We start from the raw sequence: 15,264 nt of genomic DNA on the forward strand, positions 1-15,264 counted from the left end.
AACACAACTAGGTGAATACAACTAGGTGAAAACACACACACAGTTGAAAGGCAGTACTAAAGAGCCAGTGCGCAATCCTCGCAAGCACAAATAGGTGTGTACAAATAGATGATTACACACAAACAGCTAATGTAGTCCCAATTTACAAAAAGTTTGACAGGCTAACATCGTCAGTGCAAGTGAAACAGAACTACAGGCTAATTTCCCTGACTTGTATACCATGCAAGGTGATGATGAAGATCGTGAAGAAAAGGCTCGTAGAGAATACTGGAGGTAAATAGCTTTGTAACACACTTCCAGCATAGATTCATAGATGGTAAATTGTGCCTCAGATGATTAATTGAATTATATGACCAAGCAACAAAAATTAGGTAAGAAAGAGAAGGGTTGGCAGACTTCACTTTCTTGGATTGTCAGAAAGCCTTTGACACAGTACCACATAAAAGGCTGTTACAAAAGTTGGACCAATAGGCAGGAGTAAAACGTAAGGTGCTCCAGTGGATAAGGGAGTATCTAAACAATGGGAAACAGCGAGTAACTGTGAGGGGGAGAGACATCGGAGTGGCGAGATGTCACCAGCGGAATCCGAAAAGGATCTGTACTTGGACCCATTCTGTTTCTAACATGTGTGAACGATTTTCCAGAGTGTATAGACGCATTCCTCTTAATGTTTGCTGATGTTGCATAAATTATGAGATGAATAAAGATCGATGAAGATAGACAGAGCCTACCGGACGACCTGGACAAACTGGAGGAATGATATAGAAAATGACTACTAAAATTCAACTTTTTTTTTTTTTAGATATATAGAAGAGTTGTTACATTCTTGTACAGCCACTAGTTCGCGTAACGTTTCGGGCAGGTCCCTGGAATACGATCCCCGCCGCGAAGAATCGTTTTTACAAACAAGTACACATTTTACTGTTGCGTTAAACAGAGGCTACAGTTAAGGATTTGCGCCCAGTAAATCCTTACTCAAGATTTACTCAGGTAAGTATAAAGTCATGAAATTAGGTGAAGGGAGTAGAAGGCTGAACACAAGATACAATCTGGGAGGTGAAATCCTGCGCAAGAGTCAAATAGAGAGAAAGATCTGGGGGGTTGATATCACTCCGAACCTGTCCCCAGAGGCCCACATCAAAAGGATATCATCAGTAGCACATGCTAGAATGGCCAACATAAGAACTGCCTTTTGGAACGTGTTTCCCCAGGACTACACTGTAATAGGGAAAGCGAGGGAAGGGATGGGGGGAGGCGGAGTGGTCCTACTAAAGAGAAAGGAATGGAGTTTCATGGGAATGGTTATCTCGGGCTGCGAGGTGTTCAGAGACTACATATAAGGCACCATGACGATGGGAGGACCAAGAGTATTAGTAGCGGTTATATATAACCCTCCACCAAACGACAGAAGACCCAGGCAAGAGTATGACAAAAGCAGCATGTCAGTTAACAATATAATTGAGAGGGCAGCCTCTACTGTCTGTACAAATATATCCCCTCTGCTCATCATGAGGGACTTCAATCACGGAGGGATAGACTGGGAGAACACGGAACCGCTTGGAGGTAAGGAAACATGGAGAGCTAATCTGTTGGAGGTAGCATTAAAACCTTTTAATTCAGCATGTCAGGACACCCACAAGAGTGTGTGGAAACGATGAACAGCGAGACTCGAACTAGTCTTCACTCTCAACGATTTCGACATAAGGGAAATCGGTTTCGAGGCCCAGTAGGAATGTACTGACTGTGTACTGACATTTGAGTATCTGGTCAAAGAAGGGTTAATATACTCAAGGAAGGGACCTGAAAACAAAAGGCTGACATTCCGAAAGGGAAACTATGATGATATAATAAGACTTCTTCCCATATAACATGGGAAAAAAGAGCTTAGGGAAAAGACGGCCCAAGACATGATGGACTACATCATGTGTAAGGAGGCCACAGATAAGTTTGTCCAGGGCCAAAAGGAAAATAGCGAAATGCAGATAAGAAACCCATGGTTTAATCAGAGATGCAAGCTAGCAAAGCAACAAAGTACAAAGGCGTGGAGAGACTATAGAAATAACAGGATACTTGAGTGCAGAGAAAAATACCAGAGTGCCAGGAATGAATACGTCAGGGTGAGAAGAGAGGCAAAAGTACAAAACGAAAATGACATATCAAGCAAGGGAAAGACTCAACCTAAATCGCTGCACAGCCATATCAGGAGAAAATCAACTGTGAAGAACAGTTAATAAAACTGAAGATAGGGGCAGACAGATTCACTACAGACGAAAAGAAAGTGTGTGAGGAACTGAATAAGAAATTGCAGGAGGTCTTCACATTAGAGCGAGGAAAAGTTTCAGGGACAAGAGAGGAAATAGTTAACCAGGCACCACTAGAAGAGCTTTGGATTACCAGTGGGATGTAAGGAACCATTTGCTAGATTTGGATGTGACAAAATCTATAGTTGCGGATGGAATCTCACCATGGGTACTAAAGGAAGGAGCAGAAGCACTGTGTCTGCCACTCTCCATAGTGTATAAGAAATCACTAGTAACAGGTGAACTGCCAAAAAATTGGAAGACTGCTTATGTTGTCCCGATATACAAAAAGGCGGATAGACAGGAGGCACTGAACTACTGGCCAGTGTCCCTAACTTCCATACCATGCAGGTTGATGGAGAATATTGTGTGAAAAATGCTAGTGGAACATCATGACTAAAGAAACTTCGTAACACAACATCAGCATGGGTTCAGGGATGGCAAGTCCTGCCTCACAGGATTATTTGAATTCTACGACTAGACAACAAAAGTCAGGCAAGAAACAGAGGGGTGGGCAGACTGCATGTTTTTAGATTGTCATAAAGCCTTTGGCACAGTATCACACATGAGGCTAGGGAAAAAGCTGGAGATGCTGGCAGGATGCATTGGAATAAGAGAGTACCTAAGCAACAGAAGACAGCGAGTCACTGTGAGGGGAGAGGTTTAAAATTGGCGAGGCGTCATCAGTAGAGTACCGCAGGGTTCAGCCCTTGGAACTATACTGTTTCTGATATATGTAAATGATCCCCCAAAGGATATAGAATCGTTCCTCTCATTGTTTGCTGATGATACAAAATTCGTGAGGGTGATTAAGGCAGAGGATGATAGTATGAGGCTACAAGATGACCTAGACAGGCAATGAATGGTCCAACAAATGACTACTAAAGTTCAACCCGAGTTAATGTAAGGTAATGAAATTATACGGTGGAAACAGGAGGCCAGACACATGACACTGAATGGGAGATAAAGTCCTTCAATAAACGGACAGAGAAAGATCTAGGATATCACACCAAACCTATCTCCTGAAGCCCACATAAAAAAAAAATAAAATTTGCGGCATATGCAAGGCTGGCTAACATCAGAACTGTCTTCAGGAACCTGTGTAAGTAATCATTCAGAACCTTGTATAATAGATATGTTAGACCAATTTTGGAGTATGCGGCCCTTGCATAGAGCCCGTATCTGGTCAAGCACAAGACGAAGCTGGAAAAGTTCAGTGGTATGCCACTTGGTAAGTCCCAGAACTAAGAGGCATGAGTTACGAGGGAAGGCTGCGGGAAATACACCTCACGACATTGGAAGACAAAAGAGTAGGGGAGACATGATCACTACCTACAAAATCCTCCGGGGAATTGACAGAGTAGATAAGGGTAAACTGTTTAACACGGGTGGTACGCGAACAAGGGGACACAGGTGGAAATTGAGTACTCAAATAAGCCACAGGGACGTTAGAAAGAACTTCTTCAGTATCAGAGTAGTTAACAGGTGGAATGCATTAGGCAGTGATGTGGTGGAGGCTGACTCCATACACAGTTTCAAATGTAGATATGATAGAGCCCAGTAGGCTCAGGAATCTGTACACCAGGTGATTGACAGTTGAGAGGCGGGACCAAAGAGCAAGAGCTCAACCCCCGTAAGCACAATTAGGTAAGTACAATTAGGCAATTAGGTAAGTTCACACAAACACACACACACACACTCACACACACACACACACACACACACACACACACACACACACACACACACACACACACACACACACACACACACACACACACACACACACACACAGGCCCGCTACGGGGGCCTCGTAGCCTGGTGGATAGCGCGCAAGACTCGTAATTCTGTGGCGCGGGTTCGATTCCCGCACGAGGCAGAAACAAATGGGCAAAGTTTCTTTCACCCTAAGTGCCCCTGTTACCTAGCAGTAAATAGGTACCTGGGAGTTAGTCAGCTGTCACGGGCTGCTTCCTGGGTGTGTGTGTGTGTGTGTGTGTGTGTGTGGTGTGTGAAAAAAAAAAAAAAAAAAAAGTAGTTAGTAAACAGTTGATTGACAGTTGAGAGGCGGGCCGAATGAGCAAAGCTCAACCCCCGCAAAAACACAACTAGTAAACACAACTAGTAAACACACACACACACACACAAAGGTCCCCCCCCCCCAGAAAAGAAGCAGAAGAGAGTCAGTGTCAGGGTGATGTACTCGAACATAGATGGGATCACAAGCAAGACAGGTGAACTAAGGGAAAGAGCACAAGAAGTTAACCCAGATGTAATCGGACTCACTGAAACAAAACTCTCTGGAATCATAACGAATGCCGTGTTTCCCCAGGAGTACACAATAATTAGGAAAGAGAGGGAAGGTAAGGGAGGAGGCGGAGTGGCCCTACTCATGAGAAGGGAATGGAGTTTTAAGGAGATGGCCATCCCGGGCTGTGAGGAATTCAGAGACTACATAGCAGGCACCATAACAATGGGAGGACCAAGAATAGTAGTAGCAGTAATATACAACCCTCCACCAAGTGACAGGAGACCCAGTCAAGAGTATGAAAACAACAACAAGGCAGTTAACACTATAATTGAGAGGGCAGCCTCTGCTGCCTGTAGAAATAGATCCCACCTGCTCATCATGGGCGACTTCAATCACGGAAAGATTGACTGGGAGAACAAGGAACCGCATGGAGGCGAGGATACGTGGAGAGCCAAACTATTGGAGGTGGTGACAAGCAACTTTTTAACCCAGCATGTCGGAGAACCCACAAGGATGAGAGGCAATGACAAACCAGCGAGACTCGACCTAGTTTTCACTCTGAACGACTCCGACATAAGAGAAATCGGTTTTGAGGACCCAGTAGGAATGAGCGACCACAGTGTACTGGTGTTTGAGTACTTGATTGAAGAAGGGTAATTGAACTCGAGGAGGGATACCGAAACCAAAAGGTTAGCATACCGAAAGGGAAACTATGAGGGGATAAGAAAATTCCTAACAGATATAGCATGGGAAACAGAGCTCAGGGGAAAGACGGCCCAAGATATGATGGATTACATCACGCAGAAGTGCAAGGACGCAGCAAACAAGTTTGTCCCAGTCCAAAAGGAAAACAGAGAAATGAAGATGAGAAACCCATGGTTTAATCAAAGATGTAGGCTAGCTAAGCAGCAAAGTAAAAGGGCATGGAGAAACTATAGGAATAACAGGACACTGGAGAGCAGAGAAAGATACCAGAATGCCAGGAATGAATATGTCAGGATGAGAAGAGAGGCAGAAAGACAATACGAAAATGACATCGCAAGCAAGGCAAAGACTCGGCCTAAATTGTTGCATAGCCACATTAGGAGAAAAACAACAGTAAAGGAACAGGTTATGAGATTAAGGATTGGGGCGGAAGGATTCACTACAAATGACGAGGAAGTGTGTGAGGAATTGAATAAGAAATTCCAGGAGGTCTTCACCTTAGAGCAAGGAGAAATTCCAGAGATAAGTGAGAGAATAGCTAACCAGGAACCACTGGAAGAGTTTGAGATTACCAGTGGGGAAGTAAGGAAGTGTTTACTAGAGTTGGACGTGACGAAGGCTATAGGCCCAGATGGAATCTCCCCTTGGGTTCTAAAGGAAGGAGCAAGAGAACTGAGCCTACCACTCTCCATAGTGTATAACAAATCACTGGCAACAGGGGAACTGCCAGATATTTGGAAAGCAGCTAACGTAGTCCCGATATACAAGAAAGTGGGATAGACAGGAGGCACTGAACTACAGGCCAGTGTCCCTAACCTGCATACCATGCAAGCTGATGGAGAAGATTGTGCGAAAAAAACTAGTGGAGCATCTGGAGCGAAGGAACTTTGTAACACAGCATCAACATGGGTTCAGGGATGGCAGGTCCTGCCTCACAGGGTTACTTGAATTCTACGACCAGGCAACAAAAATAAGGCAAGAAAGAGAAGGGTGGGCAGACTGCATATTTTTGGATTGTCAGAAAGCCTTTGATACAGTGCCACACAAGAGGCTAGTGCGAAAGTTGGAGATGCAGGCTGGAGTGAGAGGGCAAGGTACTCCGGTGGATAGAGGAGTACCTAAGCAACAGGAGACAACGAGTCTGTGTGAGGGGTGAGGTCTCAGATTGGCGAGACTGTCACAAGTGGAGTCCCGCAGGGGTCAGTCCTTGGACCTATACTGTTTCTGGTATATTGTAAATGATCTCCCAGAGGGTATAGATTCGTTCCTCTCAATGTTTGCCGACGATGCAAAAATTATGAGGAGGATTGAAACAGAGGATGATAGTAGGAGGCTACAAGATGACCTGGATAGACTTAGTGAATGGTCCAACAAATGGCTGTTGAAGTTCGACCCGAGTAAATGCAAAGTAATGAAACTAGGCAGTGGAAACCGGAGGCCAGGCACAGGATACAGAATAGGAGATGAAGTACTTAATGAAACAGACAGAGAGAAAGATCTAGGAGTTGATATCACACCAAACCTGTCTCCTGAAGCCCACATAAAGAGAATAACGTCTGCGGCATATGCGAGGCTGGCTAACATCAGAACGGCGTTCAGGAACCTGTGTAAGGAATCATTCAGAATCTTGTACACCACATATGTAAGTACCAATCCTGGAGTATGCGGCCCCAGCATGGAGCCCGTACCTTGTCAAGCACAAGACGAAGCTGGAAAAAGTCCAAAGGTATGCTACTAGACTAGTCCCAGAACTAAGAGGCATGAGTTATGAGGAAAGGCATGCGGGAAATGCACCTTACGACACTGGAAGACAGAAGAGTAAGGGGGGACATGATCACAACCTACAAAATCCTCACGGGAATCGACCGGGTAAACAAGGATGAACTATTCAACACTGGTGGGACGCGAACAAGGGGACACAGGTGGAAGCTGAGTACCCAAATGAGCCACAGAGAACGTTAGAAAGAACTTTTTCAGTGTCAGAGTAGTTAGTAAATGGAATGCATTAGGAAGTGATGTGGTGGAGGCTGACTCCATACACAGTTTCAAATGTAGATATGATAGAGCCCAATAGGCTCAGGAATCTGTACACCAGTTGATTGACGGTTGAGAGGCGGGACCAAAGAGCCAGAGCTCAACCCCCGCAAGCACAATTAGGTGAGTACAATTAGGTGAGTACACACACACACACACACACACACACACACACACACCAAAGGTGAGAAACAGGAGGGAGTGGAGGAAGTACAGAAGACAAAGGACAGAGGACAACAGGATTAGACTGTAACAGAGCTAGGAACGATTACATTAACATAAGACGAGTGTCGGAAAGAAATTATGAGAATGATATTGCAATCAAAGCGAAAAAGCAACCTAAATTACTACATAGCCATATAAGAAGGAAGATGTCGGTAAATGACCAAGTGACAAGACTGAGGAAAACAGAAGGGGCATATACAGAAAGTGACAAGGAAATCTGCGAGGTACCGAGGTACTGAATGCAAGTTTCCATGGAGTGTTCACAACCGAGCCTGAGTGGCTCCCACTGTTAGAAGAGATTAGCCTAGATGAAAGACTATCAGATATAGAGGTGACAGCAGAGGAGGTAATGAAACAGTTGACAACACTGGATGCAACTAAAGCGGTTGGACCAGACAAAGTCTCACCGTGGATATTAAAAGAGGCAGCGCTGGCACTCAGCGTGCCTCTGGCAATGATCTTTAATGAGGCACTTATGTCGGGAGAATTGCCCAGTTGCTGGAAGGAGGCAAATGTCGTACCGATTTTCAAGAAAGGTGATAGGGAGGAGGCACTTAACTACAGACCCTTATCACTGACAAGCATCCTCTGCAAAATACTTGAAAGAATAATTAGGCTAAGACTTGTTGAGCACCTGGAGAGCATTGGGTTTGTAAACGAGCACCAACATGGGTTTTAGAATTCTATGACAAAGTAACAAGGATAAGGCAGGACAGAGAAGGCTGGGCAGACTGCATATTTCTTGACTGCCACTTGACACTGCCACTTGACTTGACTTGACTGACCTGGGAGTGGATGTGACACCTAATCTAACTCCTGAGGCACATATAAATAGGATAACGACAGCAGCGTACTCTACACTGGCGAAAATTAGAACTTCATTCAGAAGTTCAAATTTTCAGAAGTTCAAATTTTCAGAAGTTCAACCACGAATAGATAGATTGGGAGAACAGAGACCCACTATGGAGGACCGGACACATGGAGAGCTAAACTGCTGGACGTAGCAAAAAAGAAACTTTCTAAGGTCAACACATCAAGGGACTGACAAGAATGAGAGGAGAGGATGAACCAGCTATGCTTGATCTGAAATTTACCCTAAATGAGTCGGATATAAGGATAAGTTAAGTTGGAAGCCTCCTTGGGAATGAGTGATCACTAGTGTATTGATCTTTGAGTACCTAATAGAGCTAGGAATTATCTCCCCAAAAAAAGAACTGGGAAACAAAGGGCTGGCGTACCGAAAAGGAAATTATGAGATGAAAAAATTCCTAGGGGATATACCATGGGACACAGAACTCACAACTAAGTCTGTAAAAGACATGATGGATTATGTCACCCAAAAGTGTCAGGAGGCAGTAAACAGGTTTATCCCGGCCCGACAGGAAAAAAACGAGAGGCAAAAGAAGAATCCGTGGTTTAATAGGGCATGTATAAAAGCAAAGGAAATGAACAAAAGGGTGTAGAGAAACTTCCGAAATAACAGAACACTAGACAGTAGAGAGATTTGATTTGATTGTTGTCGCCGGAGGCGGCAAGTTTATTGTGCACCCCATACTCATCCTGTGAGCAGTAGCGCAAAAAGCATTACAGAGGGCACAAAAGGTCTTTATCAAACCTCATCTTAGATTATTACATAAAAAATTTCAACTGTCATTCACACTTTATAATTACAATGTCAGCTAGTTACAGAAAAAGTGCTATTTCAAGAGCTATATATTTACAGTAAGTCATTATACATTAATGGTAGGTATTATCGCTAATACATAATAGTTTGACCAATGGAGATATTACAGAGTCACAGGGGAGCTTCTGTTTATTATTAAACTTCACAATACACTACTTGTTTCTTAATCTCATATGTTGTTTATCTACTGGAAGCGAAATATGGATACAGTGCAAGGATTTCAGGTATTTTATCTATGGTATTTTATCTAAGGGAGCCGGTCGGCATAGCGGACAGCACACTGGACTAGTGATCCTGAGGTCCCGGGTTCGACCCCGGGCGCCGGCGAGAAACAATGGGCAGAGTTTCTTTCACCCTATGCCCCTGTTACCTAGCAGTAAATAGGTACCTGGGTGTTAGTCAGCTATCACCGGCTGCTTCCTGGGGGTGGAGGCCTCGTCTAGGACCGGGCCGCGGGGACACTAAAAAGCCCCGAAATCATCTCAAAATAACCTCAAGATGGTAATTAGATAGTTTGCCATATCATACAAAGTAAGCTTAGATTTATCTCTAAAAGACTCAATTTTACTACAATCCAAGATATAATGTTCGAGTGTGTGTCCCTGTCTTTGTCCACACACTTTACACTTTACATCTTGTAGATCCCTATACAAGCCGAACTGCCAGAGATACTTGTAGCCAAGTCTTATATGAGCTGTGACAACATCTATTAGTCTACTGACTTTGTTACTTGCCCCATACACATGTTTTACTTCACACATTTCATTGTGATGAACAATGGATCTGCAAGTTTCAGTTTGCACTGTTCTACTTTCTTCAAATTAGAATTCAGTAGAGAGAGATACCAGAGAACCAGGAACGAGTACGATAATGTGAGAAGAAATGCTGAGAAAAAGTAAGAAAATTATATAGCTAATAAAGCCAAGACCGAACCAAAGCTACTACACAGTCCCATCAGGAGGAAAACAACAGTGAAGGAACAGGTGATGAAAGTTAAGAACGGGTGTGGACAGGTACACAGAGAATGACAGAGGTGTGTGAGGAACTCAACAAGAGGTTCCAGGAGGTCTTCACAATAGTACGAGGAGAGGTAAAATCACTGAACTAGGAAAGGTGGCAGTAAACCAGGCGGCCTTGGAAGGGTTCGAAATTACTAGAGAAGAGGTATAGAGGCACCTGTTGGATCTGGACGTGAGAAAGGCTGTTGGGAAGACGGAATCTCACCATGGGTACTGAAAGAATGTGCAGGAGCGTTCTGCTCTCCACTCTCCAAAGGGTATAGTAGGACACTGGAAACGGGAGACCTACCAGAAATATGGAAAACGGCTAATGTTGTCCCAGTATACAAAAAGGGTGACAGACAAGAGGCACTGAACTTTGGGCAGTGTCCTTAACTTGTATACCATGCAAGGTGATGGAGAAGATTGTGAGAAATTACCTAGTAACACATCTGGAGAGAAGGGACTTCGTGACAACCCATCAACATGGGTTCAGGGAGGGTAAATCTTGCCTTACAGGCTTAATAGAATTCTATGATCAGGTGACAAAGATTAAGCAAGAAAGAGTGGGGGGACTGCATTTTTTGGACTGTCGGAAAGCCTTTGACACAGTACCCCATAAAAGGCTGATGCATAAGCTGGAGAAACAGGCAGGAGTAACTGGTAGGGCGCTCCAGTGGATAAGGGAGTACCTAAGCAATAGGAAGCAGAGAGTTTTAGTGAGGGGTGAGACCTCAGAATGGCGTGAAGTCACCAGTGGAATCACCACAGAGCTCCGTACTCGGATCTATTCTGTTTCTGATATACGTAAATGATCTCCCAGAGGGTACAGACTCATTCCTCTCAATATTTGCTGACGACGCCAAAATTGTGAGAAGGATTAAGACAGAGGAGGACAGCTTGAGGCTTCAGGAAAACCTGGACAAGCTGCAGGAATGGTCAAACAAATGGTTGTTAGAGTTTAACCCAAGCAAATGCAATGTAATGAAGATAGGTGTAGATAAAAGAGACCAGACACAATGTATCATTTGGGAGATGAAATACTTCAAGAGTCAGAGAGAGAGAAAGACTTGGGGGTTGATATCACGCCAGACCTGTCTCCTGAAGCTCATATCAAGAGGATAACATCAACGGCATATGCCTAGGTTGGCTAACATAAGAACGGCCTTTAGAAACTTGTGTGAGGAATCCTTCAGAACTTTGTATACCACATATGTCAGACTAATCCTGGAGTATGCGGCTCCAGCATGGAGTCCATATCTAGTCAAGCATAAGACTAAACTGGAAAAGGGTCAAAGGTTTGCCACCAGACTAGTACCTGAACTGAGTGGATTGAGCAATGGGGAGAGACTACGGGAATTTAACCTCACGTCACTGGGAGACAGAAGAGTTAGAGGGGGACATGATCACCACATACAAGATTCTCAAAGGAATTAATAGGGTAGATAAAGGACAGACTATTTAGCACAAGGGGCACACACACAAGGGGGACACAGGTAGAAATTGAGTGCCCAAATGAGCCATAGAGACGTTAGAAATATTTTTTTCAGTATCAGAGCAGTAGACAAATGGAATGCATTAGGAAGTGATGTGGTGGAGGCTGACTCCATACCCACCTTTAAGTGTAGATATGATAGAGCCCCATAGGCTCAGGAACCTGTACATTAGTTGATTAACAGATGAGTGGCGGGACCAAAGAGCCAGAGCTCAACCCCCGCAAGCACAACTAGGTAAGTACACACACACACACACACACACACACACACACACACACACACACACACACACACAGTGTCATATGGATCTGGTAGCTGAGCGGACAGCGCGCAGGACTCGTAATTCTGTATCCCGGATTCGATTCCCGGACCAGGCTGAAACAAACGAGCAAAGTTTCTTTCACCCTGATGACCCCTGTTACCTAGCAGTAAATAGGTATCTGGGGAGTTAGACAGCTGTTATGGAGCTGCTTCCTGGGTGTGTGTGTAGCGGGGAGGGGGAAATTTTTAGTTAGTAGCTAGTAACAGTTGATTGACAGTTGAGAGGCGGGACGAAAGAGCAGAGCTCAACCCCGCAAGCACATCTACGTGAATGCAACTAGGTAAATACACAAACACACACACACATACTCACAATGTGTGATGTATGTAACGTAATAAAGATACGTGTAGGTAGCAGGAAGCCAAACACAGGGTAGCATTTGGGAGGTGAAATTCTTCTATAATCAGAGAGAATGACCTGTGGTTGATATCACGCCTGACCTCTCCCTTGAAGCCTAGATCAAGAGGTTAACATCAGCGGCATATTCCAGGTTGACCAACATAAGAACGGCCTTCTGAAGCTTGTGAAAGGAATCATTCAGAATCTTGTATACCACGTATGTCAGACCAATCCTGGAGTATGCAGCTCCAGCATGGAGTCCATATTTCGTCAGGAATACTACTAAATTGGAGAAGGTTTAGAGGTTTGTCACCAGACTAATGCTCGAACTGACGTGCATGAGCTATGGGGAGAGATTACGTGAATTAAACCTCACGTCGCTGAAAGACAGGATAGTTAGGGGGACATGATCACCACATACAAGTATGCGGTCCCAGCATGGAGCCCGTACCTTATCAAGCACAAGAGGAAGCTGGAAAAAAATGTTCAGAAGTTTGCCACTACGCTAGTTCCAGATCTTAGAGGCATGAGTTACGAGGAGAGGCTGCGTGAAAGGCAACTACATAACACTGGAAGACAGAAGATTAAGGGGAGACATGATCACTACTTACAAAATTCTCAAAGGAATTGATAGGGTAGATAAGGATAAATTGTTTAAATGGGTGGTACGCGAACAAGAGGACACAGGTGGAGACTGAGTACCCAAATGAACCACAGGGACGTTAGAAAGAACTTCTTCACTGTCAGAGTAGTTAACAGGTGGAATGCATTAGGTAGTGATGTGGTGGAGGCTGACTCCATACACAGTCTCAAAGGTAGATATGATAAAATCCAGTAGGCTCGGGAATCTGTACATCAGTTGATTGACGGATGAGAGGCGGGACCAAAGAGCCAGAGCTCAACCCCCGCAAGGACATCTAGGTAAGTAAAACTAGGTGAGTACAAGATTCTCAAAGGAATTGATAGGGTAGACTAAAACAGTTTATTTAACATAAAACGGGCGCACGCACTAGAGGACACAGGTGGAGACTGAGTACCCAAATGAGCCACAGGAATATTAGAAAGAACTTTTTCAGTGTCAGAGTAGTTAATAAATGGAATGCATTAGGAAGTGATGTGGTGGAGGCATGACTCCATACCCAGTTTCAAGTGTAGATATGGTACACATGTACCTGTACCTCTTCACCTGTTGATTGACGGTTAAGAGGCGAGACCAAAGAGCCAAGGCTCAACTAGGTGGGTACAACTAGGTGAGTACCCACACACACAGTGGGGCCTCGTGGCTGACTGGACAGCGCTTGGTGGTCGTAGTCCTAATGGCGCGTGTTCGATTTCCGGCAGAGGCGGAAAAAACGGGTAGTTTCTTTCATCCCGATGCATATGTTCACCTAGCAATAAACAGGTACCTGGGAGTTAGACAGCTGCTACGGGCTGCTTTCTAGGGATGTGTGTGTGTTATAATAGAAAAAAATATATAAATTGGTTAAAATGGCGGGGTCCAAGCGCTTATTGCTCTATTCTGTAGGTAATAGTATGCTAATTATAGTATGCAATGTATGCTAATTGTATTGTATTGTATTGTATTGCATTGTATGCTAATTGCTCGATTCACATGTATTTACTATATGTGAAGGCACAAATAGTAAATACACTGTGGCTCTTAGATGCTAGAGTATCCACTACAGAAATTAAGCGAAATTATATTTCAATAACTTACTATACAAAACGTTCGGAAATTTTGTTTCCTTCTCCTAGTGGATACTTATGCATACACATATACACACATATATTCTACTTATTAGGCTAAGTTGCATAACAAGCCAAATTTTCTCAAAATATTACTATTTTCCCAATTTTTTGTCTATGCGGAATGATATATCTTTTTCATTACATTATGTATGATTAAATTTTTTAAGGTGAGTTAAAACTAACATTTAATTAAATCTAACCTAACATAGCTCAATCAGTAATGTACTTAATATAATGTTCTTAATATTAATATGATAATTTATATCATATTAATTAGTACAAACGTAATTTATGTTCTTAATATAATATTAATAGGATTGTACCGATTTGGAAAGAGATATTTGAAAATAACAAATATCACTTTGCTTGCTAGGCAAATAGGGTCTTGCATACTAGGCCAAGTATTATTGGCTTCTGGCTAATAGGGGTTAATATATATGTCGTGTCAACATATATGTCGAACCTACAAGCCGTAACTTATATATATATATATATATATATATATATATATATATATATATATATATATATATATATATATATATATATATATATATGTGTGTGTGTGTGTGTATAACTGGTGTGGAAAATAAGAGGTGTTGGTCAGGTTCCTGTGTGCGGCGATGACGCCCTGGCCAGAGTGGTGGTGTGTGATGTGGTGAGGACTCTCAACCTGGACCCCCTGGACCGAGGCCCGCTCAAGAACGCCAGAGACCTGGAGGCAATACCCTTCATCTTCTTCCCGGAGTGGAAGTTCGCCTTCGTTGTCTCCTGCGTTGTATGGATCATCGCATTCTTCATTACATTCTTTGAGTAGGTATCTCTCTCTGTCTCTGTCTCTGTCTGTCTGTCTCTCTCTCTCTCTCTCTCTCCCTTCTCTCTCTCTCTCTCTCTCTCTCTCTCTCTCTCTCTCTCTCTCTCTCTCTCTCTCTCTCTCTCTCTCTCTCTCTCTCTCTCTCTCTCTCTCTCTCTCTCTCTCTCTCTCTCTCTCTCTCTCTACTCTCTCAGAAGGAAGGTAATGGATGGGGTCCAGTCCATCCATCCATCCAGTCATTTTATGGCCGATCTTACGCTTCATTCTGATCCACACTCTTGAATACTTTAATCACGAAGCTCAACGTGCAGACCTTTGTCATTGTAAAATATAATTTCAAATGTTAC

At 43.6% G+C, this 15,264-nt stretch overlaps 1 protein-coding gene across 4 annotated transcripts in view; it reads left to right on the forward strand.

Annotated features, from left to right (window-relative positions):
- Positions 1-15,264, forward strand: part of LOC123748174 (metalloreductase STEAP4-like) — a 293,870-nt gene that overhangs the window by 178,553 nt on the left and 100,053 nt on the right. For all 4 annotated transcript variants that reach the window (XM_069324221.1, XM_069324217.1, XM_069324222.1 and 1 more), the window contains one exon: positions 14,711-14,916. In XM_069324221.1, the coding sequence (XP_069180322.1) occupies positions 14,711-14,916 (206 nt within the window). The remainder of the gene's footprint in view (positions 1-14,710; positions 14,917-15,264) is intronic.

This window comes from Procambarus clarkii, chromosome 2 (assembly GCF_040958095.1).
Source record: "Procambarus clarkii isolate CNS0578487 chromosome 2, FALCON_Pclarkii_2.0, whole genome shotgun sequence".
NCBI classification, from domain to species: domain Eukaryota; kingdom Metazoa; phylum Arthropoda; class Malacostraca; order Decapoda; family Cambaridae; genus Procambarus; species Procambarus clarkii.